Below are 27,659 nucleotides of genomic sequence, written 5' to 3' on the forward strand. Positions count from 1 at the left end.
CCAACAGCAAAAAGAAAAGTGGAAGCACCTATGTGTGCAGTGAACATTTTAATCCAGATGATTTGAAAACACCAACCCAAGTCAGTGGACAATTTCGCATTAAACATGGAGTAGTGCCTTCAAGATTTTACTTGAATGACTGTGGTAGTCATTGCAGGACAATGTTAAACCTAGCTATTACAAATGTCCCTCTGCTCTTTTGTAAACAGAAAATGTATTTTCAAACTTAGTGTTTGTCTTTGAAAATGTCTCATTTAATTTAATACTGCTGTGGACTCTCTGAAATAAAAAAAACCGTATAGCCTTTGTCTTGTTTGTAATGTGTTGTCTTTGAAAAATAAAGCCACAAGTCTTTTAATTTAAGTTATTGAATCACATTTTCAGCAGATGGGTAAGGGACTTTGTGAATTCCATACCCTGAAAAGAGCAAGAAAAATGGATGAGAATTGTTTAGATTAAGAGCTTTGATCAAGATTCACTATAGTAAGTTGTGATACATTAGGCAAAAAAATAAAAAATTGCTATCCACCGAGGATTTTAATATATTCTAATTTTGGGTCTGGGAGGCTAAATCTCATCACCTGGTTGTCTGTGACTCAAATACCAAATAAATGTTGGACCTTGATGTGGAAAGGTTCAAAGCCACTTACACAGGAATGTTAACAGCATGAGGTACAGTCACACATTTAAGCTGAAATGGTTACACATAAATTCAGAGGACTGGATAATTCACTATTCCATTATTCTACTGATGTTCTTTAATTCAAATAGTTTCACCAGTAAAAGGAATTCTAGTTCTAAAAAAACCTGACTCAAATACACAAACCTGCTGAATATTAATGCAGTACATAGAAGAAACGTTTTGCTATTATTCTGTTTTTTGAAAAGTGGGGCAAAGGCTACTGTTGAGTTGGAAGAGTTGCAAATATCACAAAACATTTTTGCAACAGATGAAGTTTAATGAGATTTGATGGAAATGTATCTACCAAAATTGTATTACCACAAGTCAAATAAGGAGAGACCACAAAGTAATATGTTTATGAACAAGATACAGTTCCCAAATTTGGAAAATGATCTCCACCAACTTCACAATTCTTAATGTATAGAATTAACTTCTTTTTCAGTTATAATTATGTTATATTATGGGATATTGTGGGTAACATTAGTTCCCAGGTGAAAAAGTTAATTTTCTGGAATATATGACTCATCTTTCAACATATTTTTCCAAAAATGTGTCAAAACTCATACACAGCTACTCCTTCATAGAAAGTTTCAGGAATGTCCAGCAGATGGCGCTACAAAACCACTGACTACATCAATAACATGACAGTTCTATTAATTTTCTATTGTACTGGACTTGAGAATCAGATGCAATATTCATCTTTTTTAGGAAATATCAGTTACACTGGCTACAATATCAGTAAAGACACTGCACCCATAAAAACAAGACAAAAATACTACCAGCAATTGATTTTAAAGATTTTCTACACAATGACTGACAGCAAACAACAACAATTGCTACATATTAGTTTATTTTATCCAGATCCTCCAATCAACAGGTGTACAACATCTCTCTTATACATCTCCAGTTTAAACTGAAAACATTTTCATTTATTGTGATAAAAATGTACATCATATATAGCATCAATATGAAAATACTGACAATCTTCATTACAAATCTATACTATAAGATTTATCCGGCAAACAAAAATCATCGCTCATCACTTAAAAAAAAGAAGCCTGTGTCGAGGTTGTGCTAATACAACTTTAGCCCTCCCACAAAACATCGATTTCATATTGATTAATTCACAGTATGTAAAAAAAAGAAAAGTTTTACGCTGATTTTTCTGTTGCCTTAGAACAAAATCATCTACTGAAATCATCTCCTACTTAGCAACATCTACTGTGATATAAGACAAAAAACAATCATGAATAAACAAAAGTATATCTGTTATAAAAATAAAGTCATAAGATGTGTACAGAGGAAGAAAAAATGTCGACACATGATTAGAGAATAAATAACAATGTTGCTGTAGTTACAATCCCAGTGTCCTGTGGTTAAAGTTAGAAATCAAGTAAAATAAATTAACATTAATTTCTAAAAGTCTTCCATTCAGAGTACCAATCATTATCCTACTGTTTAATGTCAGGAATAACAGAGAATCCCACCAGAATCCAGTGTACCAAGACGAGAAAAACAGTACCTCACATGAAGCCTGGAATACAGTATTGTTGAACAGAAATACATTTCTGAGCAATTTTCCCCACAATTCAATGATGTTAAAAATAAGATTTAAAAAAGTGCGACCAAACCTTAAGTTGGTAGATTCCCATTAGCTCTACTATTAAAAGCTCTGTGAAACAGGTCAGTTGATTTTGTACCGCCCAAAATCAAATCAAAGGGTGAAGATTTAGGTCCTGTGTTCACTCGCTGAAGTTTTGCTCTGGCAGTGCCGAGTTTCTACACAAAGCCAATTCAGGTACCTGGTTGAAGAAGATCATATCTCCCAAGTAAACCAGTCAAAATCAAAGGGCCGGGGCTTTGGAGCTCATAAAAAGATTTCTGAGGAGAAATTAAACATCTGAGTCATATTTCTAAGGGTACAGCTGTTGCATTGGCATATGCCAATGCCAGAAAAATGTTCTTTTAACAGTTTCTCAAATCAAATTTCAATGATCAAAAGAATAAAATTAACATTAAAAACAAGCTAGTGTACAACCGCATGATCCAGCTTGAGTGAATGCTTTTGAGAAGTGATCTGACATCACAGCTGTGGGCACTGCCAGTGCAAAAACAACCCAAAAACAAACAATAGACACTGACCTTCAATTTTTGGGTTTTTAATTATTCCTTTAGGTGGAAATCAAAAAATATTTTTGATTATTTAAAACATTTTTTTTTTCTAATCATTAAAACCAGTATTAGCTTAGAAGTTCGTTACAGCCTCACTGGGTACTGAAGAACAGCTTCAACGGGAAGGCTTAAAACAGACCAGAGCCAAGTCATACAGACCTGCCTCACCTTTATCAAATAAAGAAAGTGAAGTCATTCTTTTCTTACCTGCATGTGTGTTTGTTTAAATATTACTCATTCTGACTGAGCTTTATGTTGACATACAAGCAGTTTCTCCAGTATCAGTGTATGTAATGCTCATTTGCACTCTTCACCTTTGTGGTTCTATAATAATGCTAATAGTGTTTCAGTCCAGCTATTGAGTACAGTTGTTTTACATTCTCTCACAGTATGTTAGTATTGGTATTTACTGAAAATGAAAATGCAGACAGAGAAATGTAGCAGGAATACAAGAAACCCCTTTTCATATGTGTCATGACATCCAAATGAGCGCAGGACCTGGCTGAACAGATAGATGAAAAAAAGACACAAGTGACATGAGGTGTGGCATATTGAGTCACAGTCCAGGAAGAAGTGAGAGGATGAAATAAAAAAAAACAATATCACATTCACATTTTGTCATGCAGCATGAGATAGCCCTTGCTAATGGAAAGAAAAAGCGAGTGCAACATGAAGACAATATAAAAGCAGAGGTGAGTCCCATGCAGTTAGTCCCAGGTAAGAGAAATCTTATGGTTACTTTTGTGTGAAAGTTTTACAAAGGACGAGAGAAAGTAACAGAAAGGCATTATTACCGTAACAAAAAACTGCAGGTCTTGTGGTAGAAATTGCTCCCAAGACTTCTGGAAATTGTTAGCCTTTCACAAATCGTCAGTCATTACCACAGATAAAAGAGGGGGAAAAGCTACTGGTTAAAGCATCCAAGCCAATATTATAGGCCCAAACTTGTTTTGTTTTTTTTAAGGATGGTCATCCCTAAAAACACTAACATTATTACGTATCTCAGCACTTGGTCGATTGTTGTGGCACCATATTAGATGGAAAGTACTACAACTGAGCAACCAATCACATGCTGTGGTCAAGTCAGGGCAGGAAGGTGGTCACAGTATGGTGCAGGGACAGGGCCAAAAGAACAAACCACAGATTGTCAACAAATGTGTGAGTTGAAATGTTTCAGCCAGCTAGTGTGATGGAGGGTTGGGTTGGACGATCTACTTTCCTTTCCAGGATTGATGCAGAGAAATGTGGGGGATGTTGTTTCATATCACTGCCCTCTAGTGGAAGCTCAACATAACAGTTTTAAAAGTGAAAAAAACAGAGTGCCTATAGGGGTTTCTATATATGTTACACTGTTTTCTTTTCTTTGCCTGGAGAGTGTAGGGCATCACCACTATGGCACACGAGTGGTCATTGGCATAGGGTGGATTATTTCACATATCTAAAAATATAAGTGTCTGCTCAATGTTAAGGATAAATACACATTTCATTGTGCTTCTCAGTTGTATGATGGTGCAGGATGTTCCCTTGTCTTTATGTCTGATCCATGAGTTCCTCAGGTGTTTATAGTAGTATTGAAGTGGTTCCCAGTGTTTTGCGTGTGAACGTCCAGTCTATAGAGTTATGACAGTGCCGTCCTCTTCTAGACTCCGCCTCTCTGTTCCTCTTTCTGGCGATGGCGTGCTCGAAGTAGCATTAGTGTTGCTTAGTGATCCACTGCTGCCACTGGCTGGCAACGTGCCATTGGCATTGACGGAGAGAGTGGAGGTGGAGCTGGCGGCAGTGCGGAGGTTTAGGTGGGGCTCATAGCGAGGGAGCAAAGGCATACTATAATTGGAGGAGGCTCGTCTGATGGGCTCGGCTTGTCCCCTCGCGTCAATGACCAGATCTTCTTCTTCATCGCTGTCCAGATCTCCAGCAGGAAAGTTCTGGATGATGTGAGTTGGCATGGAGGCTGCGGCACCAACCCCACCCTGTGATGAGTAGCCGTAGTAGCTTGCGCCGCTATCTGAGGAGCGTCCTGAGCTGCCAGATGCGGTGCCTCCTCCTCCTCCTCCTCCTCCACCACCGCGAACAACATTGTTCCGCTGGTTAGCAGGCTTGACAGTGATGATGAGGTTGTGACTGTTGGCGATCATCATGTCCGTCACCTGGTCAAGAGATTTCCCAGCCACTTCGATACCATTCACCTCCAGAACCTCATCATTAACCGCCAAGAGGCCGGTGCTCTCTGCCAGACCCCCAGGAACCATGCGAGAGATGAAAATCCCTGGGACCTTTTCCAGGCCCTGAGGAGTGACCCGCACACTGGAGCCATCGCGGATGTAGAAGCCAAGCGGTTTTTCCTGTCCGTGCTTGTACAGGCGAACACGTCGGTGGGTTTCAGGTAGGATATCCACGTCGATGATGGAGGAGACAGGGCGGAAGTCCCGAGGGAGGCTGATGATCACTGGTGCTTTTTTCCTGGCTGCGTCAGGCCGCAGAAGAACGGCAGAAAGTACCGTGTTCTTCTTCCTGGTCAGCGAGTCGGTACCAAACGTAGAGTAATCTGCCTCCTCTGCGAAGTAAAAGAAGAGTAGAAGAAGAGTAGAGGAAGAGAAGACAAAGGAGGAAGGGAAAAAAGGAGAACAAAGAGGTCATACATTAATAAAATCAGATAAGTCTCCCATTATCACTCGAGGCCTGTTTCACATTAAGTTGTAATTCAGGCTGACATCCTGTTGCATCATGTAGTTTCAGAAGATTGAATAATTCTTGCTGAGCTGCTCTCAGCCTAAGGCATCCCTGCAGGGCCTCAGCGCTGAACACACGCAAGACATTGATCCCCAAAAACTACACTCAAGTCAAATGGATGCGCGCAAGGTAAGGGAGCTCAGGTTGAACTTCCAGTGTTTGTCATCTTTGCATCTTGTTGTGAGGCAATGGGGTGCATTCAGTATAGTGGGCAGAGTTTACACACAGATTATTGAGCCTTTTAGAGGCTGATTGTCAACACGAGTCTTACATTTAGTAATCAGTTAAAAAAATGGGAAACTATTCCATTTCCTTCAAAGTGAGACATTTTTTGTATGCAACAGCACCATTTATTCATGATATGTTTTATTCCTTATTTTTGCGGCCATGGTATTAATTTGTTGAAGCCACTTGTTCTGCTCTTCCCTTAAGTTATCTGAGCAGTTTTTACAGGGTGTTATGAGCCAGACTCCTTTTTAATCTGGCTTCCAGGATTCTTGCTGGATTCTGTAGGAACTTGTCAATTTTATGCATCTCATCTGTGCTGTGGATTAAAAATTTTGACATAAAAGAAGAAGTCTTAGGCTCTAAATTTAAAAGAGGGACTCTGGATAACAGGGTCAGACAATAAACCAACAGAGACATGAAATACAAAGTATGCACACTAATGGATGGAGGTAACTTAAAAACCTTTCAAAATAAAGAGGGAATTTGATTTGGAGAAACCAGACCCTTTTAAATATCTTCAGGTCAGATTTACCAAAAAGAAATAAATAAAGCAACTGATACTGTGTAAAGCACATGAGAACAATAAAGTGGTTTCAACAATTTAACAAGGTTTACAAGTAAATGAGCTTTTACAGAATGTTTTTAGAATAAATGGGAAAAGGAAAGTGTAACACAGTTGTCCACCTAAGACTGACATTAAACACCTGATCAAAACTTTAAGACCAGCTTGAAAACTGCATAATTTAAATTTTGCAGTTTTGAATAAAGAAGGTTCCGAGCAGAGTTTAACAATGCAAAAAGAAGAAAGGGGAGTAAAAAAAAACTAGAAAGCAATTTATTGGAAACAACTAAAGCAAAATGGGCTGTTTATCAGCTGATCAAAAGTTTAAGACCACAACCTTTAAAGACAAAATCTGCAAAAAAAAAAAAAAAGGAATTCAATGTGATTATCTGTCAGGTATTAACACTGTCATGACCTCCTGATGGCAAAGGCAAAAAAGCTTTCTCTCTTTGAACGTGGTCAGATTGTTGAGCTGAAGAAGCAAGGCCTCTCACAATGTGCCATCGCTGCTGAGGTTGGACGCAGTAAGACAGTCATTTTAAATTTCTTAAAGATCTTAAGGGTTGTGGAACAAAATAGTCAAGTGGTAGACAAAAAATTTCACAGGTGCCGAGCCAGAGACTCTGATTGACTGACCAACTGAAGAAGGGCTATAAGAACAAAATAAGGTCTTAAAAGCCTCGTCTCCTTTAACACTCTTTTTTTTTCTGTCACTACCATTTCTTCTTTTTGCAGTTTGAAACTCTGCTCAGATTCTCTTCAGATCCAAGTGCACAGAATATAAATTTAAGGAATTTTTCAACTGGTCTTTAAAATTTTGATCAGGTGTTGTATTATGTAACATACAGCAAACAACCTCCAGTTCCAGGATGTGGAAACAATTTTGCTGGAAAACAGGAGATTTTTCATTACACCAAAAACGAAAGTTAAATTTTAAGAACACAACCAACATGCTGGAGACAGTGTGGGGGTTTAAAGGATGATCACATGTGCTGCTTTTTTTTGGAAATGTACCAAAACTAGAAAAGAACTGGGACCATGGAATATGTATAAATGGGGCTTAAACACTTTTGGGATATGGAATACCTAAGACATTTTCAGTTCTTTACATAGGGAACCTGGTTAGGGGAAATGTTCAGTGTGAGGACAAAAATTGGTTAAAATATTTCTTATAGCAGCTATGAAGGCAACTGCCAGGAAATGGTGCAAAGAGGAGCCTCCTACTCTAAGGAGCTGGCTGGACACTGTAGAGGAAATATATGACATGGAACGATGGACACATTTTAAGAATTCAAAACGCAGATATCGACCTCTCATCAAGACACCACTGGTACTCACTGTCCGAGGAGATATTCCAAGCTTCTTAAAATAAATAAAAAAAGACCATGCATCCCACTAACATCACCTATTTTGGACGAAATGTGCACAGGTAAGTAGTGGGGTATATGAAGATACATTTATGTACATTTTGTTATGCTCCTTAACCATTGTATGGTATTCGGGTCTGTGGGACCTGTTTTCATCGAAAGAAAAATGCAACAATTAATTATTTTATAAACCTGAAATTCATTGGCTTTGGCTCATTTTCTGTGAAGAACATAAATCAAAACACATTTTCTCTGACCACTTACTATACACCCACCCTATGCATTTACATTACATTATTTATATTATATTACAGGGTATTTGGGTCCACTGGACCTGGGGCTAACGTCTAGGTCCTGTGTACCCCCACTCTGTCTTCCTCCTTTTTGGGCCTCCTGATAGTGTTTCTGCCTCTCCTGTTCCTGCACAAGATGTGTGTGTGTCTGTGTGTATTTGTGCGTACGTGCGTGCTTGAAAGTTGAAACATTGTTGAAAATTCAACAAACATCATCTACTCTAACATTCCCGCAAATTTTCCCCTTTTGTCTTGAGGGAACCAAACTTTTTTTTTCTCATACACTATCCCATAAATAGACCCATAAACACTGGCTAAGTAACAACAATACCACACAAGGGTTAAAAAGTCAGACTGGCTGTTTCACTCTGTTTCATACATGATCGACAGGTAGAAGAGCTGTATCATGTGTCCTAACAGGAAAGCTGATAAACGAATTTCAGAACACACACATACACACTCCCTCACAAGGTGCACTGCTGTAGAGGCAAAAAGACTGCATTTGAACCAAAAAAATAACCGTCACATTTTATCTGCATGAGTCACCTGTGTGCCACGAAACCCTGCCCTTTTTATGTTCACTTTCAAGAGGAAGTCTACAACATCATGACACTGTAGACTTTAACCCAGTATGGGTGATATTAACTCTAGACCCAGGACAACCAGATGAGGACGGGAGAAACTGGACCTTGGCTCTTTAATAGTTAACTAGCATAACACAAGCAGCTAAACATTAACATCTCTGTGACTCTTTTCTTTTCGGCCCCCTGATGATAAACACTTCTTCTGTATCTGATGTTGCTTTTGTACATCATTCTTTTAAGTATATATTGAAACTTTTTCGACAGTCTCTCACTTTTTGTTGTTTTCACAGCACTCTGTAAAGTCTGTTTTTAGATGAAAGTGCTCTATAAATAAACCTCCAACAATCTCATACTGAACACTCCTCCCCCTGTTTGTCTCTTTCAGTGTGTGAGTTTGTGTGTGTAGTTCAGGAAAATATCAATTCAGGTAGCTGACAAAGATTCCAGTTCTCATGTTCAGGTACGCACCCCACCACTCCCCTCTCCATCTCTAAAACCAAAACAAAGGATCAACTGTCCCGGGAAAGAGCGACAGTCTCGCGTTTCAGTTCCCATGAGGCATGAGTGTAGTGTATGCACACTTACTATTTCTTCCCTTTACTTGTCTCAGGGTTCAACTTTACATGAGGAAAAAATAGTTTTATAAAATATGTAAAGTCTAAAAATTACGCGTTTGTTTCATCACTGAGCTGAGTTCCTGTTTAAACTGTTTTTCCTACATGCTTTTAAAATGCTACCGTGAAGAGGAGCGTTATGCAAAACAGCGTGAAGATAAACACTAAAAAGCACCAAACAAACTTCCCTCTGTGGATGACACAAAGATCGTTCCTGTGGTGCAGTCATGCAGAGACGGAGGCGATGCTCCACATCTCATTTCTGCCTTTTTTTCTATCACGACTCCTTTTCATCTCAGCCATCTCTCTATCTTCAGCCAAGGAAAAGATGAAGCTAACAATAGAGTTGTAGTTGAGAAGAGAGCACTGGACAGTCCCTCAGGGCCACTCTCAGGGACAAACACACGGCAAGGGATGCTGTTCTGGCTGCAAATTGTTTATGCATGCAACTTCCTTAACACTGGGTTTAGGGCTGGGCGATATGGGTCAAAAGTCATATCCCGATATATTTAGGCTTAATATCGGTATACGATATATATCCCGATATTTTTTTCTGCAAAGTGAGAGCAAATGTTAAGTCAAAGTCAAAGCCAAATATGACATGTCACAAGTAGTTTTATTGAAACTGGCTACTTCAGTGAAAAGTGGCAAAATCAAATGAATAAATAATAAACAGGTTTCTTCACCTGGTTCATGAAAAAATGCTCAGTTGTTCAAATAATAAAATGTAAACATAAATACTGTGTAACAACAGGAGTACCTTTTTGAAATAAAAGCTCTGTAAGGTGCACATTTAAATAAAAATATATCTTAAATAAAAATAGCCAATAAAATAGGCCGATCTTTTTCTGAAATAAATCTATTCATGAAAAAAGTAAAATATATTTTTTTTAGTTTGACAACTATAAATTGCTCATTGAAATCAAATGACTGATTTTCTTCTCCTTTCCAACACCTTCACAGATGCAACCAAGGAACATTACAAAAGAACAAAATATGACAGCCCCTAGTAAGAGCAGCATTTATATATCAAGAAATAACAAAATAAAGTGCTCAGTTTAAGCAAAAAATGTAAACATCAGCTTGAGATTTACCTTTTCCTTTTTGTTAACTCAATTTCTTATCTGAACAGTCTCAACCAGTTGCACAAGAAACAGACTATCAACTCAATAAACATTTTCCCCCTGTTTTTCTATTTTGATAAACAGTAGTGCGGTCTTGAGGTAGACATCAGAAGACAGAGAAGCGTGTCCTCCTTCATTTAAAGATTTTGTGCGAGAAACACCAGCCTGTCAACCATATCCGGCTTCAGAGATGCTCTGTGGCAGGTCACGATATTGCCACTGCAGCTGAAAACCCTTTCGGAGGGTGAACTGGTTGCTGGAACCAAGAGATATTTTTTTGCCAGGTGGCTCAGAGCTGGAAAGACAACTTCATGATCCTTCCACCACTTGAGGGGATCAGTGTCACTCTCCACACTTGCTGACTGCAAGTAACTTGACAGTTCATTTTCAATAGCCTCCCTCAGGGTTGATGCTGTGGTGGTAGCTGTACGCTGCTTGAAGAAGCTTGCCAGTGTCTTCTTAGCTTTTGGTGCAACTGCACCTTCTCCATCTGCAGGCTCAGGCACAGTTAGTAGGTAAGGTGGCTGACAGCTGCTCTGATCAGCCAGTAGCATCTCCACATCCAAGACAGCTCTGTGCTTCAATGCATCAACTTTTTCACTTGGGATGTAGGTGGCCCTGAACCGTGGATCCACAAATGAAGCCATCTCCAACAGGTCAGTAGTGGCTGGGTCAGAATACTTGCTGTTGAGGTACTCAAGAATGCTGGTCTTGATTGATTTGCAAAGCTCGCTGTCACCCTCTTCACATGCCAGGAGACTTTCGTTAAAAAGGTGCAGCACAGGTTTCACATATGATAGAGTGACGTACTCCTCACCTGACAAAGCATCGGTAAATTCCTGGAGAGGTTTCAGTACCTTTTGAACAGCTTCTAGGACCTCCAAGTCCTGCCAGCTAGGGACAAGGTGCCTGGTCTTTTTGTCACCAGACAGGACTTTGGCCAGTGCTGCTTCCTGCTCCAGGACTCTCTCTATCATCTGTTGCCTTGATCCCCAGCGTGTGGCAGATTCGGTTATGAGTTGGTGACTTGGCAGACCCAGCTGAATCTGAACTTCAGCAAGATGTCTCCTTTTCTTCCAGCTGTATGAAAAACAGCTCACAATTCTCTTGCACAGAGAAATGGCCCGGGTGACGCGCTTGTCACTCATGCCATGTCCTATAAGAATAATAAAAAACTATTAATCAAATGGGCTTATGTTAGAAATTTGACTGTGGTTTCACTTTAACACACTCATATAACTAAGTGCTTTCCAAAATCAAGCTTTAGAAATACTCCACATCATAATATATAATTATTTTGTTTCATAGTTTATTTTTTAATCAACACCAGTCCTAATCTTGTTGTTTTTCTTAGTATTTATGCTATTTTTTAATGCTACTTCATATTATAACTCCACTAAAACTCCACAGTGTTTGGGCCTATGTATTAACATACGTTTCTAGTCATTTTGCAGTTTGCTCTTTCAATCCAGAGAAAAAAACTTAAGTCTATCATAATAGCTAAATCTGTTACCTTGATGAAATCAACAGGCTAACCAGCATTTTAAAGTCATAATTACCTCACCTTTACTAGCTGTAACATTAAAGTGGTAAACGCAACAGTGCAACACTAATTCTTATCCAGTAGTTTTATAAATATGTATTATGAAATCTACCGTTCTGTATTATAAGTGATTTTGCTTTTAGCACTTTAAGTTTTGTGCCTTATAAATTTATCTAACCTCTATTTAACAATCAATTTTTCAACAAAGTCCTGGCCAAGACAGCTGCATAAAAAACAAGAAAGACACACAAAGGAAAATCTGGGAAAACTAACATTTCCATATGTTTTTGTGTAAGGTAAAATAAATACTCTGAACTGAATACCCAGGGCGTACTTACTTATGTGGTACTTACACACGTACCACATACGTTTGATGTCATTGGCTTCATTTTCAGTCATAATATCCTGTAAAATACTTCTATTCCTAACTTTTCAAACTATATGACACTTAGCATTAAAACCTTAAGGCCCATGCACTGGATAATTTTAGTTGTGCACGATTAACTACTTATTTATTTTTGCAGATGTTCCTTCAGGGGCTTCGTAATCATAAACATTTAGATTCCTAATCTTTTTTTTGGTCATAAATATTATTCCCTGGATCTGGAGGACATGTAAACATGGGAATGCAACTTATAACAGATAACTGTAACAGATTTGAAAAGCAGGATTAATTAACACACTCACCCTCTGTCAAAACTGAACTAAATTACAGAATTTAATGAAATTCATTTAGTTTTGTTTTGTTACCTGGTACAAGATTAAAATAATCATAAAAATGCATGAGCATGCTGACAACCAATGATGAATACTCCTTACAACATGCACTCACCAATGGCCAAGTGTAGTCTGTGACCGAAGCACTGCATCCTCAGCCACTCGTTCAGCTCGACCGCTTTAACAATATTGCTCCCGTTGTCGGTTGTTATAGCAACCAGATGCTTTTCTCTGAGCTTCCAGCTTGCAATAGCGTCCTGCAGGGCCTCAGCTATATGTTCACCGGTGTGATCCTGGGGAAAATAACTTGTTTGGAGACATGCTGTTTTCAGCTCCCAGTCTTTAATGAAGTGAACTGTGGCGCTCATGTACGGCTCACACGTCCTGCTCGACCACATGTCGCTGGTCAATGCAAAATGGGTCACGTTAGCGAGCTGGTCAGCTAGGCTCTGCCTGACTTCAGTGTATATTTGTGGCAGCGCCTCTCGTGCGAAGTAGTTGCGGCTGGGAAGCTCATACCTCGGGTCCATAGTTTTCAGTAGCTTTTTGAATCCGACTTGTTCCACAGTTGCAACAGGGACCATATCTTTAGCGATGTGATAGGACACCGCTTTCGTTATAGCACACCACTTGTCACTTTTCTTTTCATAAGGCACACTGCGGGAAAATGAGGCTTGCAGTGGGCTTTGTTTCAGGGCGGGAGCTTTTTCGGTTTGAGGATGACTTGCGGCTGGGGCCTCTGCAGCGCGCAGCTTCACACACTCTTCGTACTGTAGTTTGTGCCACTGTTTTAGGTGGTGAAAAAGATTTGTCGTGCTTCCACCCCTGGCTGCAACTTGTTTATTGCACTCTCTGCATATAACGAGATTTTGTTGCTCGTCTGACACCTTAAAACCGAACCACCTCCAAATTACTGAGCCACTGCTTTTTCTTTTACTGACCAACTCCTCCTTCGCGTATTCTGCAGCCGTTGTTGTTTGCTCCATGTTTGGTGAAGAGTGCCGAAGTGTTTCTGTCCCACCGAAGAGTTTCTGTCCCGCAGCCATTGTTGCTTCCTCCATGCTCACTGAAGAGTACCGGAGTGTTTCTGCCCCTCCCCCTCCTGTGCATGAAAGAGGAGGGGGCGGGGGGGCGGGTGCAGAGAGCGCTGGGTCTGCAGCGCATCAGAACAGAAATTTGAACTATATCGATATAAATGATATAGTCTAATTTCATATCACATTTAAAAATATATCGATATAATTTTAATATCGATATATCGCCCAGTCCTAATACTGACATGAAATTTTCACCAGATGTCAGTAAGGGTAACCCACATATGCAAAGAAATCAAACCTTAGAGGTCTGTAAATTAAGTTGTGTGTTAAAACGTGAAATGTCGCAGGGAAAAAGTAATGGAGACACAAAAAGACATGGAAAGCTAAGACACGAGCTGGAATCTATCTGTAATCAGAAAGCAATCCTGCTTCTGATCAATGCAAATCAATATCACTTGGTTCAAATCCAACTGATGGCCAATAAAAAGACGTCTCATTGCCATGGTGTCACGCTAGAAATATCTCATGGTGGATAAAGCAAAGAGCTGGCTCAAGACCTCTGCAACCTAACTGTTGTAAAACATTCTGATGGTACTGGTTAAAGAAGGATTTCTAAAACTCTGAATGTTCCAGTGAGCACTGTTGGGGGCATAAACAGGAAGTGGAAACAACATCACTTCACCATAAACCAGCCACGACTAGGTGCTCCTTGCAAGAGTTCTGACAGAGAAGATAAAAGAATTATCAGAAGAGCTTTCGAAGAGCAAAGGACCGACTGTGGAGAGCTTCAGAAAGACCTGGAATTATCAGGTACAACTGTTTCAAAGAACAATAAGCAACACACTCAGCAGTCACAGCCTGTATGCACACTCACTATGCAAGACAACACTGAAGACAAAAAAATTTCAAAGCTTGTTCGGAGTTTGCACTGCAACAATTAAGACAAGCCTGTGAAATACTGGGAGAATATAGTCTGATCAGACCAAAATTGAACTCTTTGACTGCCAAAACACACACTGTCTTCAGAGGTCAAATGTCTCTGCACATCACTCCAAAAACACTGTGTCAACAGTGAAGTTTGGAGGAGGGAACATTATGGTGTGGGGCTGTTTTTTAGCACAGTAAAGACACTACCTTCTTGAACAGAACCAAAGCTTTTGATGCTGTGACATCTAGAGCAGACTGAGCTTGAAGAAAAGGCCGTCAGGGTAACACTGATGTTTGGCTTTATCCATGTTTTACAGCTCAAAGTAAACAATGGCTTACTAAGTATTACTTTCCAACCTGATCCCACAAAGTTTACAGTCTACCATGATGTCACTCTTAAATGTTCTATGTGTAACACAGAAGCTAGAAGTCCAAATACAAGACTGACAAAGTGCAAGATGTGTAAAGGGCTCCAGACAGGTAATTAAAATCCTTGACTTTGGGGAGAAGCCTATTGTACCTGGTGTGAAACTGTGTCTTTGGACCTTTAAAGACTTCTCTTCTCCCTCGGCTGTGGGTGGGGAAGCTTAAATTTTGTCCTTAAGGCAGCAACTTTGATACTGACTTGATTTATTCATCTCTGTCTGCTGAGCCTAAAATATGTTCAAGCTTAGCAAGTGATGTCAGAATATGGGCTGATTCGTTCACTAGTTAGCTTTAATAGAATGAAATGAGGGAAAAGGAATGTAATAACTAGTTTTTATGTTTTTCATCTTTCCTTTGTGATGATATTCATTTCATAAAAGTGTGGGGTATTTATATGAGAGAGAGTAAAAAATCAAACATACAGTTATAGTGCAAACAGTGCCAGTGGTTAAGCAACAGAAGATCTGCGTGTTGGAGCGTGGCCGACTACAGTAAACATGTAGGAATGGGCTGTTGAAAGAAATTCCAAGATAAGCATATCAGGTATCATATTTCAGGCCAGTATCTCCATGGAAAAAAGCCCAGAGGAGAGAAAGTATGTTTTTAATTAAAAATATGAAAGAAATACCTGCATCTGCTTGCTAGCCACAATAAAAGATAACTCGATTGCGAGACAGAGATGATGTACAGTCTCAGTATGATGAACACCTCTCAGCTCACAAGTTTCATTTTCCAAATTTAAATACATGACAGCACATGTATCTCTGTTTGGATAGATCTTTCAATACATGAACTACAATGACAAATGCTAGAGACAGCCTGATGACAGAAATAAATCAGCTGACATTTATGGCATGTTTTTGAGTTTAAAGCCGACAGAGATTACACTTCCAATAAAGCAAGACCCACACTCACATTGCACAATCAATCTACACTCCTTCCTATTTCTTAGCTGCATTAGTCCAAAGTTCAGCCCACTCCCTACATCCTTCACCATCACTTATGTTGCCCAGCCTTTCCTCTGGGTGTACACTAAAAAACCGGAGAACATGATAAAAAAATATTTTTTGTTTGATTCACCAAGATAATCTACTCATAAGTGCTGCCAGTTTAGAGACAGAGATATTTTCAAGAAAGAACATAAAATTAAGGCGGCTACATTTTCCTGTTAAAGAAGTTGAAAATTGAGATAAAAATAGAGTCTTGTGCCAAAAAACAGCAGCAGGGTCAAGGAGGGGCTGTTCCTAGCTACTGCAACTAACTGGCAATCTGATGTAATTCACTGTTTATTTTTTCAACAAGTCTATTGATCTCTATTAAGTTCTATGTATACTGAGTTTGGACTCTGTTTTACCTCAGTGGCTAAACAGTGCACACCTGTAAAATTCAACCTGTGTAACTCCACCCATGGTGATGCATGTTGACATCATTTCTTCTTCCTTTTAATATCAAATAATTTAACAGATGACTCAGCAAATTACACACTAGATAATATGACTAAAAATAGTGTTGGAGCAACAGAAATCAGTTATGATGGTCCAAAAGATTAATGTTTAACATCAATATAAGTTTATCAATTGTTGTTAGTTGTGTAAAACAGAAAGTGAGTAGTAAGTGAATATAAAAGTCTATGAGGTGTTAACCCTTTAGACCCAACAGTTTCTGTTCTATATGAAAGTCAGTTTGTATATTTTTGTCAATTCAGAAACTTTAGTGAGGTATGCTTCTAGTATTTCCAGAGTGAATAGTTTACATATAACTTTTATAAGTAAGTATTTAGGAGGTTTGAATATTTTCCCTACAGCATCAGTCACCAAAATCTGTTGAATGTGCTCTTCTCATTTTCGCTGTATTATCCCTGAGTTAGGTTCTCGCCTCTGGCTGGTCAGCTCTGTGTCATGTGAGCAGGTAACAAGGAAGTGCAGTTATTGTTATACTGAATAAACTCAAATGTGCTCTATTAGATAAACGTCCTCACTTTCAGAGTTACAGGAGTTTTGACACTAGTTTGTGACTCAAATCCTGAAAAAAACATCTACAACATCTACAAGCCGAAGATGCAGAATCTCTGTCAGCACGCGGTGCTGTCAGGGCCGCGTATTTCCTCATCAATATTTCTTATGTATAATTCTTATCTTGTAATCTGTTTCAAAAAGATTCTAGTGTTCATCAGTCCAAAGGTTTTCAGTGGAAGCTGAGCTACCACAAAAGGTCTCTTCCTCTTAAAAAAAACTCCAACCAAGTACAAAGCTATTATCTATAAAGCTAAATTTAAAAAGACTTAATTCTAGAAAGCAGCAGTGAATCGACTGCTTTAAAAAGGGAGAAGTTGGCTGTGCACGTTTAATGACTCTCTGGCTGTTGGATCTACCTTCATCAAGTAGAAAATGCTCAGTTTATCATAACATTATAATTTTACAATATCCCTTCAATGAGATTGTTTTATCACAGAGTTGGAGAAGTTTCTTTGTTCCTCTTACTGCCTTGCTTGCTCTTCCTACATTTGATCAGTAAACTTCTCTTTCCGTCATACTTCTGTACTTCTCTTTCGCTCCACTCGACAGAACCTCATCCCTCTATCAACTTCTCTCTCAAACTGACTCTGAGTAGAGAAATGCTGATATAACACAGAGCTACCCCCTCTAATTTTCCTTCATCCAGTCAGATGAAGCGAGGTTTTAACCTGGCTGTGTTCTGTCTCCTTTCTTAAATGTTCTCTGCTTTCTTTAACCCTTTCTTCTCCTCCTCCATCTCTCTCCCTCTCTCCATCCATCGACACCCTGTGTTAAGCGAGCCAGTGCTCTGCTGCCTGGGGTCCGGTCTGGCCTGCTGTCCTGTCTAATCTGGCCAGCAGACTTGATCAGAGGCTGGCCACATTCCACCCAAAATGCCAACTCCCTCCAACCTCCATCTCTCTCTCTCTCTTTTATTCCTCTCTCTCTCCCACCCTCCCCTGCTTGGGCCTCACTCTGCATTCTTCCCTCACTAATACTATATTCCCACTCTTGTCCTCTCTCTCTTTGCATTACTATCACACTGCGCTCTCTCCTCTCTGCACTTCCCTAATTAGATGCCTTTCCTAAACAATGCCTTTTCCATTACCTCCCCTTTAATACTGTTTACTCTGTCCTTTCCATCCTTCCATCTCTTATTAGGCACAAACATGTTCCTCCTCCACGCATTCTTCCGTCAGCGCTATGAATACATCATTCCCCTTCTCATTACATGCAGGGGAATAATTCATGCTCTGTGGAAATAAAGAAATCCGAAGCTCGTGGCTGATTTTTATTATTTTCAGAACAGATCGTGCTCTTAACTTCCCTCCTGAGCTCCTTTGGGAACATGACAATTATTTCACCTGCCAGCACTTCATCTCTCTCCTACTGTAATCTTTTCATCTCAGCTCTCGACAGAAATGTCTTCTCTTACATGTTGTGGCATCTGTGCTCGTTTCGGCTCTTTTGTTTTGTCTCTTCCGTCACTTTCTCTGCCCGTCTCTGTCACTCTGAACCTGCCTAATTAACTCAGCACGCTCAGGACGTTGCCTCTGGGTCTCCTGCCCTCATGCTTGCTTTGAAGGTTGGGTAGACTTTGTCCGTGGTGTACTTTCACACTGTATGTTTCCTTTTCTCTTGTGGGATGACTCATGGACTGGTTACTGATTACTCAGGCAGTCCCTGCTGGGATAAGCAAATACAAGCATTCCTGTCCCTCTCCATACCTTCCCCTTCCACCTTCCAGCTGATGAGTTATGATCCATTCAGGGCTCAAAGTGAATGAGCAATGAGCAACGTCACAGAGCAAACCCACACCCTGCAAGCTTGAATAGCTGCTTCCACCACACAAACGACAACCTGGTATCACCTGAACCAAGAAAATCCCCTCTGACATCTGCTCTAACAGCTGATCTTAGATACACCTGTGTGTGACTCAGTTTCCTGTATGTCAGTGTCACTTTATGTGTGTTTTGTTATAAATGAGGAGAAACACTCAAAACAGATTAAATAGTTGAGGAGAAGCTAACATGACCATCAGCAACATGAACTGCTGATTGTAATTTGAACTTCCTCTTATTGTTGACTCTCCATATTGAGACCTAAGTGTGGTGTGTGGTTACAAACTCAGCCTGAAACCAGCTTTTTTATTAACTACACAAAACAAAAACTGGATTTAGAATATCAGTTCTTTTTTACGGTCAAACCTGATTAACAGAGCTTGAAAACAGAACACACATTAAATAGCCTTTTAGCCACAAATATGCTGGTGTTCCAGAGTGAATTGTAACCCTGTTATCTGGCGACTATCAGTCACACATATGACTGAAGGTCGCCAGTTCGCATGGTTCCTCTCAACTCAAAAACACCGGTGGTTCTGCTCAGTCGTTATTCTATCATAATTCAGAAGAACCTTGATGTAGTATAGTTTCTAAGAACCAAACACAGAAAAACAAGACATTTTTATGATCCTTACTGTTTTAATTCAGAGTTTAAAGAAAGCTAACTCATCTGAATTATAAGATTATTAAAGAATCTGTGCAAGATTAGTTTCTTAGGGCAGCTTTAAAGGTGGCTTTTTTTTGTAGACACAGGTTGTCTGATGAGGAGTCCGCTTGCTGAGCTGCAATAACATCCATTAGACTGATGTTTAATGTTTTGACCTGGTTTAAAGGGTTTTTGATAATAGCCTTAAAGGTAATACAATAATAAAGGTAATACGGGATATGTGTGTGTTTAAAAATCCTCAATCTTTCTAGCTAGCATCTGGAACAACTAGTTAGTCATAAGGGTTTTTTATATCGTTTTGTGGTAAATGGCCCATACTGCTGGTCATATGTTGTGTCTAAGCTGCAACCACTGGCCAGGGCTGTAACTCCAGTTTCTGGGGAATTCCATAGTGCTGCAAGGCTGCTCAATCTAGATGTAAACAAGCACAGCTGACTGATAGCATCTCAAAGTGCAGCGTGGTGTGTCTGTATTTTGAAGGAGAAAATAAGGATAGAGCTGGATGTAGGCTGAGTCTTAACTTGAACAATCTCAGAGGGTTCCAAACCTGGAGCCTTAGCAAACCAATTTGATATTGTTTACTCACTGATTGTGATCCAGTGGTTAGCCTTGTTATATTAAGTTTTGTCTTACCTTCTGACTAGTTGGTTGATCAAAATGTATATTTTCATTTAATTTATAGTGGAAAGATAAACATGTGATATTACAAAACCAATTCCCTCCAACTCCTGTAGGAGGTGTGGCTTTAGATTACAGCTAAGCAACAGATCAAGGAGTTTTTATCACCATCAAAAAAAACAAAAACAAATAAAAGCCACTGATGTAACAAGAATGACTACAAAGACATCTTTTTGATAAGCTACAGTGTCCTAATATAATCCAATGTTGAGTTTTCTCTTTGGGCTGACCAAATCACACAAGCTTCCATCTTACACAATCCTTAATAATAACAACAATGAGGAGAACACAATTTCCCACAACACTCATCTATCAGTGAATCCACGTCTGCTCCCTAAACCATTTGGTTGTAGTTCATGGTTGGCTTATTTACTTCTGAGCACATCAAGCATTTTAGCAACAACTAACAGCTTTGACCCATGGATCAAGCTGCACAGCGAGGATCCTGGCTCATGGGAAGAGTGACCCAGACTTTCCAGACAAGAATGGGCATGTACAGGCACTCAGGCAGTGCAGTTGAAAACAAAGACAGGACAACGAGGCGGCTGATATCCAAACTTGATATCCAAACTTTTGCTTAAAGAAGCAGTGTAAAGGTCACATCTCAACAAAAACGTTCTCAGGAACCGCTGTACAAAATCTGGCCAATGCGCACTGTTACCCACATCATTCATTTGAATCATTAAATTACAAGAAATTACGCAACAATAAACTCAGATTGAACTCTTTTAGAGGCACATCGAAAATCCCTCAACCCCATACCCAGACAGTGACTAAAATCAGGTCAGAATAGGCACCACAATGAGAGTTTTAGAAACATCTCAAAGTCAACTTAAGCTGTCAGAAAGAAAAAGACAGAAGAAACAGACATTCAGACAGTTTTTGATTTGAAATATTAGCAGCATATCTCATAGCCTGCACTGCAGAACCCTTGAGCCTTAATGAGACTTCAGAACTGCTAAGCCACCTATGAACGGGCCTCTTCACTGCTGCCATGACAACCAGTAAACAGTGGACACCTCACTGCCAGCTCGATAGTCATCATCACATTGTTGAAGAACCAGGGAGAGTCCAGAGATGTAGGAAACACCCGATGCAGCAGACTTGTGTTGGTGTGGGATCAATAAACAAATGACTGGCACTGACAGTGTCCTCCTCACACAGGCACAACACAAGTCAGCATTAAGCACTGGTTAGCGGTGTAGCGTTGACGCAGAAAGAGCAACAATGTGAGCATTATTCAAGTAGCAAACCACAACAAAACAACTGACACTCTGAGCCTAACATCCCTCCCTCTATTATCCATCCATCAAACAAAAAGTGCTTACAGCCACTGTGGCTGGAGATTAAGTGTTTTTCTGCTGCAAACACATTTCAAAGATATCTGTGTCGCTGAACTGTTCAGTGAAGGCAAAGCAAATGTTGGCTCACACTCCAGGCTTGTCTGAAGTCCTGCTCTTATGCAACAATGGCAACCGGACCAGAAATGACCACTGACCTATTTGCAATTACAGAAACGCTCAGTTACAGTTTAAAAAGACATGGGGAAGTAGAGGTCTGAATATAACACGTCAGGTTTATTGTAATAACTCAACTGTCAGGAGCAGAGGGAGGGATTGTTCAGGTATGACTCAGTAAAATTCAGTAAGATTCCACCACAACGATGCTCATTTTATGCAGCTGATAACAAAAAGGAGAATAAATATGGCTCTCGATAAAAATAGATGGTATCTCTTGGGGTAGGGTTGTTTTTGCAGACACCACAAAACAAAAAATAAGAAATCAACAATTCATCCTTCTCTCATTTTGATATCAAAGCAAACAGCACTTTAAGTGAAAAATGTTTATTACATACTCTGAATTACAGTTGCGCCTGTGGATAGATAATTAAGTCTCTAAAAGCTGCTAATTCACAGCATCTGCACACTGCAGAGCTTTTTTAGCTGGGATCAACTGGTGCTAAGCAGTAAGGTGAAGAGAGGCTGAGGCTGAGGGCCTTGTGGTCTGCAGGGGGTTGTGGCTGTGTGAGTACACGTCCTCAGTCTTTCTTCTACCTTTTTCAGAGGCCAGTGCGTGACTGATGTGTGATGCCTGCTCGGCTGGGCGTTTTCATGTGTTTTCATGTGAGTGTGTGACCGCCTGTGAGCCCAGCGAGGGGGCGAGTGTCTAGAGTGTGTAATTGAAACATGGTCCCATGCAGAGCTACACAGTGACCCCCACTAATCTCCTCCTGACAAAGTGGCTTAGCTTCTATAGGGTCATATGGCACGGCGAGACAGCTTAAACACAACAGAGCAGGCTGTCCAATCTGCCCCTGCTAGCAGACCCTGTGGTCCCCTTCTGCATTCAACAGGTCACACTCTGCAAATCAGGAGGGAGGGATGCACTCCAAAACATGGATGTGGGGATGTGTAATCTGAAACAATCAGATTAACACTCACCCTGACATTTATGACAGGAGTCGCAAGTACCTTCTCTCCTGAGTAACAACAATGCTTAAAGAAAAACAGATTTTGTTGTTTGAAGAAACTTTACTCTAAAGCCACTCTGCTTGCGGCTGAAACAGCAAGTAGACATCAACTATTTGTTTTACAGCTTTTTCTGTTGACCTCTTCAGGTTTGTCTGTAAACAAAAACTGCCTCAAAGCAAGGTTGCTGACCTTAAGCTAAGTGGTGAGAAGAGACATTAAAAGACAAAGCTAAAGAGCGCTAGCGTCTTTACAATGACAACTACAGAAGGATAAAACTAAAGGAGAGTGGGGATGAAGAGACCTTTTAAAATTGTGGATGATACAGACAGGTATACAACACATATTTCTAAGCTGTGCTTTTGAAAGCTTAAATAAGCTCTTGTTTGTTTTTCCAGTGGAAAGCAGATCTGACCTGACAAGCAGGTGGACAAACCAGGACTTTCTGTTCAAACACTGCCCCCGTGCTTACCTTTTCTCTGCAGAAACAGCCTGAGCAGAGGGCTAGCAGTGGAGATGGCTTTGTGGTAGTTGTCATCGTTGTTAATGGGCAGCAGGTCACCGTGGACGTCAGCGTAGCCGACCAACAGCTCCACGTTGGGGATGCGATGGACATGCTGCAGGAGGCCATAGAACTCGTCAAAGCGACCTGGCTTCGATCGATCCAGTGAGAACCGACGAAACTCTGCACCAAACTGGAATAGAGCAGAGATGTTAACATCACACACTGAAAAAACACATTATTATAAAGGATATCCATAAACTTATTGTTTCTGAGGCAAAAAAAACTAACTAAAAAAGGTCAGAGTTACCAAAAAATGTATGCATGAAATGATAAAAAACATGTCTTTGAAGGGTCTGAGGTTTGGGGATGTGAGAGACCAGCCTTTAGTAACCCAAGAGTCAACACAGCCTCAAAAACCACGAGTCTACCATCCATGACACACAGCATGTAATGAAATATTTAAATCTACTGTGTGCTGTATCTGTCTTTTGTTTTAATATTTAAATTGAAATTCAAAGCAGTAACTTGGAATTTAGTCTCGCCAAAGCTTCTCCAACAAACAACAACATAAAAAGTCATATTATAAGAAAAACAGTTTTATTAATGGATGAATTATAGACTCAAGCCATGTGTTTTGGACAGTTGGTGATGGAATTGTATGGAACAGAAATATGAAGCAGGATAATCAGATTAAAAAATGAATGAGTAAGAATATTATAATAAAAAAATAAAAACACTTGGACTGTTTGACCAAATAAGAATATCAGTGGTGAAAAAATGCTCCCTAACTAACTCTAATCATTCAAGCTTTAGCTCTAATGTGAGAAAAATTCTCTTCATCTTGAGACATAACCATCCAAGAGGAAATGGAGATTATAAATGATTTATCTGTTGATCTGGCTGATTTTGTCAGTGATATAGGCCTGATTGCACCCAGTCACTTACACATCAAACTGGCAGAAGATATAAATGGAAATATAGCTTGTCTATTGCTGTAATACTAAACCAGCATTACAGATTAATTTCATGAAGTTATTGTTAGCACCTTCAGAAGGTGTTTACAGCTGCTGCTGTCTGGTGAAACTTGCAGCGTCACACACATTTCCGTCTTGGCTGGCTACCTCTATTTGAGAAGCTGGAATTATTTTGTTGTGTTACCTCTTTTGGTTGACACAGACTTTTGACAAACTTTGAAGCAGACATTAGTTTGCTGGAGGTAAGACACTACAAAGCCATAACACATTCTAGATGAAAAAGGAGCTATTTTTGGCCCTAAGCACACCAACAAGAGCACAAAGACGTCTGTATTTGTGTCTCTGTGTCAGAGGAGAGCTCTTGCATTAACATTAGGGCTGCAGCTATCGAATATTTTAGTATTCGAGTATTCTACTGAAAATCCCATCGATTAATCGAGTAATCGGATAAAATACATTTTTGTTTAGTTAAAGCGCAGTTATTTTTCAAATGAAATTTTTTTTCTCTTTAAGAAATAGAATTTTCTGATACAGCATGTCAATAAGAGCACTTGCTTTGTAAACACACTTTGACACATTTTTTGTGCCTTGTACATCTCATCCAATGTTGCGGACCCAAATGGCACCCGTTTCGTAGAATGACCCATTAGTCTCCAAACTCCAGAAAATAAGCTAGATTTGTTGCTAGTTGCTATTCTGTATAAGAGGTAGCTTGAGGGGTCTGAAAACTCTCTTAATATAGCCTCAGCTCTATTTGAAATACCACTCTTTGATCTTTTTTTTAAATTAAACGATTCCTCGAGGCGGAGAAAATCACTCGAGTAGTTTTTGTAATCGAGTACCTCGAATCATTCGAGGAATCGTTTCAGCTCTAATTAACATTATCAGAGAGTTTTTGGCAGTTTAAAATCCTGTTTATTAAACTTTAAAGACAAATTTATAGATAAAGATGGGGTACAGTTTACTATTTCAGGCAAAAACAAAAACTTTCACAGACTTGATAGTTACAATGATTTAACTATTTCCTTATATATTTATATATTTATTTAATCAGATCAAATCGTCATTGAAACATAATGCAAAAACAACAGTCCATTTAGCCACTTTCCAATCTGCTTAATTGTAAAATCTGGCCAAGGAACATGTAAAAGGGAAAATACTCCATGAAAAAACTTATAGAAAAACTAAGGCAACAAACTTAACAATTATTCTATAGGTTCAACTTCAACAAAAAAAAAACTGTGTATTGGTCCGGCTTCTCTGTAGCAACCTACTTTCATAAAGATTCACCAACAGGCTTACATACAGTTTGTCGAAAAACACCTCAATAACAAATAAAAGGTTGTTACTCAGAAGTAGATGGAATATGTTCAGGACTAAACAGCAACGTGTAAAAGGTGCCTGACAGAACGCTTGTTTCCAGCTTACACGCACTGCAAACACATTGCTGGCTTATGAATAACTTGGTGTGGTATGTCTGAATCAATGGCTGCACATGCCTGTTCCTCAGACAACTGTTTAGCTGAGACAGAGCATTATGTCCCATTGGTGGTGCTGAGGAGAAGCACCGCGTGTTGTGGTTACTGTTGCCCTGTACTGACAAAAGATGATCTGCAATTCACTGCCAGTCTGGACTTTGTCAGACTATCCATTAGTGCAAAGCCCCATCATAACACACACAGGACAAGAAACAAAATAGATCCTTCCAAATTTGTGTTTTTCAAGGAGCATAAGAAGACAGAAATGGGAACAAAACGTGTATTGTAACTGTTAAATGTAGCGCTAATGTTTTTGAAAACATATAGGTGTATCAGGGTTTAAAAAACTCATGATTCTGCCATGAAAGTAAAAAGGTATTTGTCATCTAGATTATAAGCAAATATAATCATTTAAATGCTTAAAATTCGTACAGTTATAGATTTGGGCACATCTATGGGTGAAATTTAATTAAATCTTTGAAAAAATGGTTTATGCTAGAAATTTTGTTTGAAAAACACCTTTCTAGTGTGGTGTGGTAGAAATGATGCTTCCCTCTTAATGCTGTATTAAAATAACAAAAAATATAATATTTATGTAGTTTTATTATAACCAACAAATGTTTCTCAAAATAGGTGTTAGACTTTCTAAGAAAAATTCAAGACTAAACCTGACTGTGGCTGGAGAAACACCCATATGTTGTTTGGCCTTACAGTGTGTGTGTGCGTGTGGAAGTGTCACGGACAGGAGGCGGGGAGCATGTGGCGGAAGAAGCCAGAAGTGCGTCGCGGACCGTATGACACCTGTGCGCACTGGAGTGGACCATGGAAAGCAGATAATAAAACATTACAAGGGGCTGTTTTTAAACTTAAGTCTCGTTTCGTGCTATAAACTTCTAATGTGTGTGATGTAACCAAATTTTCACCTTTACTTATTAACCACTGTCGGTCAAATGAGCAGGGGAGCGGCGGATGAGGATGACAGGTGACAGACTCACTGCAGCGTCAGCTGACAGTTACCACCTACAAACTTACTTGCTACCTAGCTGTTTATGTTGTCACCTTCGGATTACACCTTAAAAATCATCACACTTTTCGTTATGGTGATACAGCAACGACGTGGTCTGTAAAAAATAACCTGTATTGCTTTAAGTAACTTTGTCACTGGTAAGATAACCTGCTATCAAGCCACTTAGCCGATGTTTCGGTTTAACGAATGACCCTGTTAACTAGCGAAATTCAGCTGAATGCATCGGTGAGTGTCGTGGTTAAACAGCCGTAACTTCATGCACCCTGTAACTACGACAACCAACGACGCATTTGGTAGAAGTCAGTAGTTAACAGGGTCGCCCGTTAATCCGAAACAACGGCTAACTTAAATTAGCCAGAGTTATTATGAAGAGGAGAGTAAAAGCTAGCTCAGAAACATAGCGTGAATTGGTAGGAAGTCTCCATAGGTACCTTGCTCTTCACCTCCACGGCACTCAGAGAACGGTTGCTCGGTACTCGGTGGTTTTTGTTCATGTTTCGGTAGCAGCGGGACCGCCGCCAAAGCACTCACGCTCGCCCTGCTCCTTCTCCCGCTGCCGCGCCGCTGCTCCAGTATCCTTATGTGTCCTCTAGTTATTTCTCCGGTACTGTCCCACGACTTCTCGACGTCCAACGGTTTCTGGTGTCTCTCCAAGAAATATAACAGCCGCCGAGCTCACCTTGCAAACTTATCTCCTCTCATACTTACCGCCGCCCGTGTTTCTACACCACAACAGTGTGTACTGTATCTCCCCGTCCACCTCTTCCCATGACTCCTTCAATGTGTGTGTGAGCTTCAGAGTGTCCGTGTGTTTGTGCCTGAAGAGGGGCGACACAAAACTTCAAAATAAGGCTCAGCCCAAATCCTTCAAAATAAGAGCCCTCTACCTTACACTTGGCAGGCATTATCCCAGCGGGGAATCCAAACCTTGCCCCAGATTAACCAATACCAGGAAAATCGCATGTAGGGCGTTAGGAGTAAATTCATCCAGCAACTATTGGTAACTGATATTTAAAACTTA

General features: G+C 39.8%; 2 protein-coding genes across 2 annotated transcripts; both read right to left on the bottom strand.

Moving 5' to 3' along the window:
* Positions 1-1,515: 1,515 nt before the first annotated feature.
* On the bottom strand, positions 1,516-27,461 carry pard6b (par-6 partitioning defective 6 homolog beta (C. elegans)). The gene is made up of 3 exons (XM_074681953.1): positions 27,070-27,461; positions 23,127-23,349; positions 1,516-5,408 (listed from the first exon to the last, which is right to left on the bottom strand). The coding sequence occupies exons 1-3, from the start codon at positions 27,130-27,132 to the stop codon at positions 4,465-4,467; spliced, it is 1,230 nt and encodes a 409-aa protein (XP_074538054.1). The 5' UTR covers positions 27,133-27,461; the 3' UTR covers positions 1,516-4,464.
* On the bottom strand, positions 10,075-13,682 carry LOC141799653 (E3 SUMO-protein ligase ZBED1-like). The gene is made up of 2 exons (XM_074681952.1): positions 12,732-13,682; positions 10,075-11,512 (listed from the first exon to the last, which is right to left on the bottom strand). The coding sequence occupies exons 1-2, from the start codon at positions 13,675-13,677 to the stop codon at positions 10,494-10,496; spliced, it is 1,965 nt and encodes a 654-aa protein (XP_074538053.1). The 5' UTR covers positions 13,678-13,682; the 3' UTR covers positions 10,075-10,493.
* Positions 27,462-27,659: the final 198 nt, after the last annotated feature.

Source organism: Halichoeres trimaculatus, unplaced genomic scaffold (assembly GCF_033239565.1).
Source record: "Halichoeres trimaculatus isolate MK-OKI-2021-1 unplaced genomic scaffold, fHalTri1.1 fHalTri1_scaffold_11, whole genome shotgun sequence".
Lineage (NCBI taxonomy): Eukaryota > Metazoa > Chordata > Actinopteri > Labriformes > Labridae > Halichoeres > Halichoeres trimaculatus.

Excerpts from the sequence above, each read along its gene's own strand:
- LOC141799653 (XM_074681952.1), bottom strand. The coding sequence starts at position 13,677 with ATGGAGGAAGCAACAATGGCTGCGGGACAGAAACTCTTCGGTGGGACA. Across the intron at positions 11,513-12,731 it reads CAGACTACACTTGGCCATTG|GACATGGCATGAGTGACAAG; the intron begins GTGAGTGCATGT and ends TTATTCTTATAG.
- pard6b (XM_074681953.1), bottom strand. The coding sequence starts at position 27,132 with ATGAACAAAAACCACCGAGTACCGAGCAACCGTTCTCTGAGTGCCGTG. Across the intron at positions 23,350-27,069 it reads CCGTGGAGGTGAAGAGCAAG|TTTGGTGCAGAGTTTCGTCG; the intron begins GTACCTATGGAG and ends GCTCTATTCCAG. Across the intron at positions 5,409-23,126 it reads GCTGTTTCTGCAGAGAAAAG|AGGAGGCAGATTACTCTACG; the intron begins GTAAGCACGGGG and ends TTTACTTCGCAG.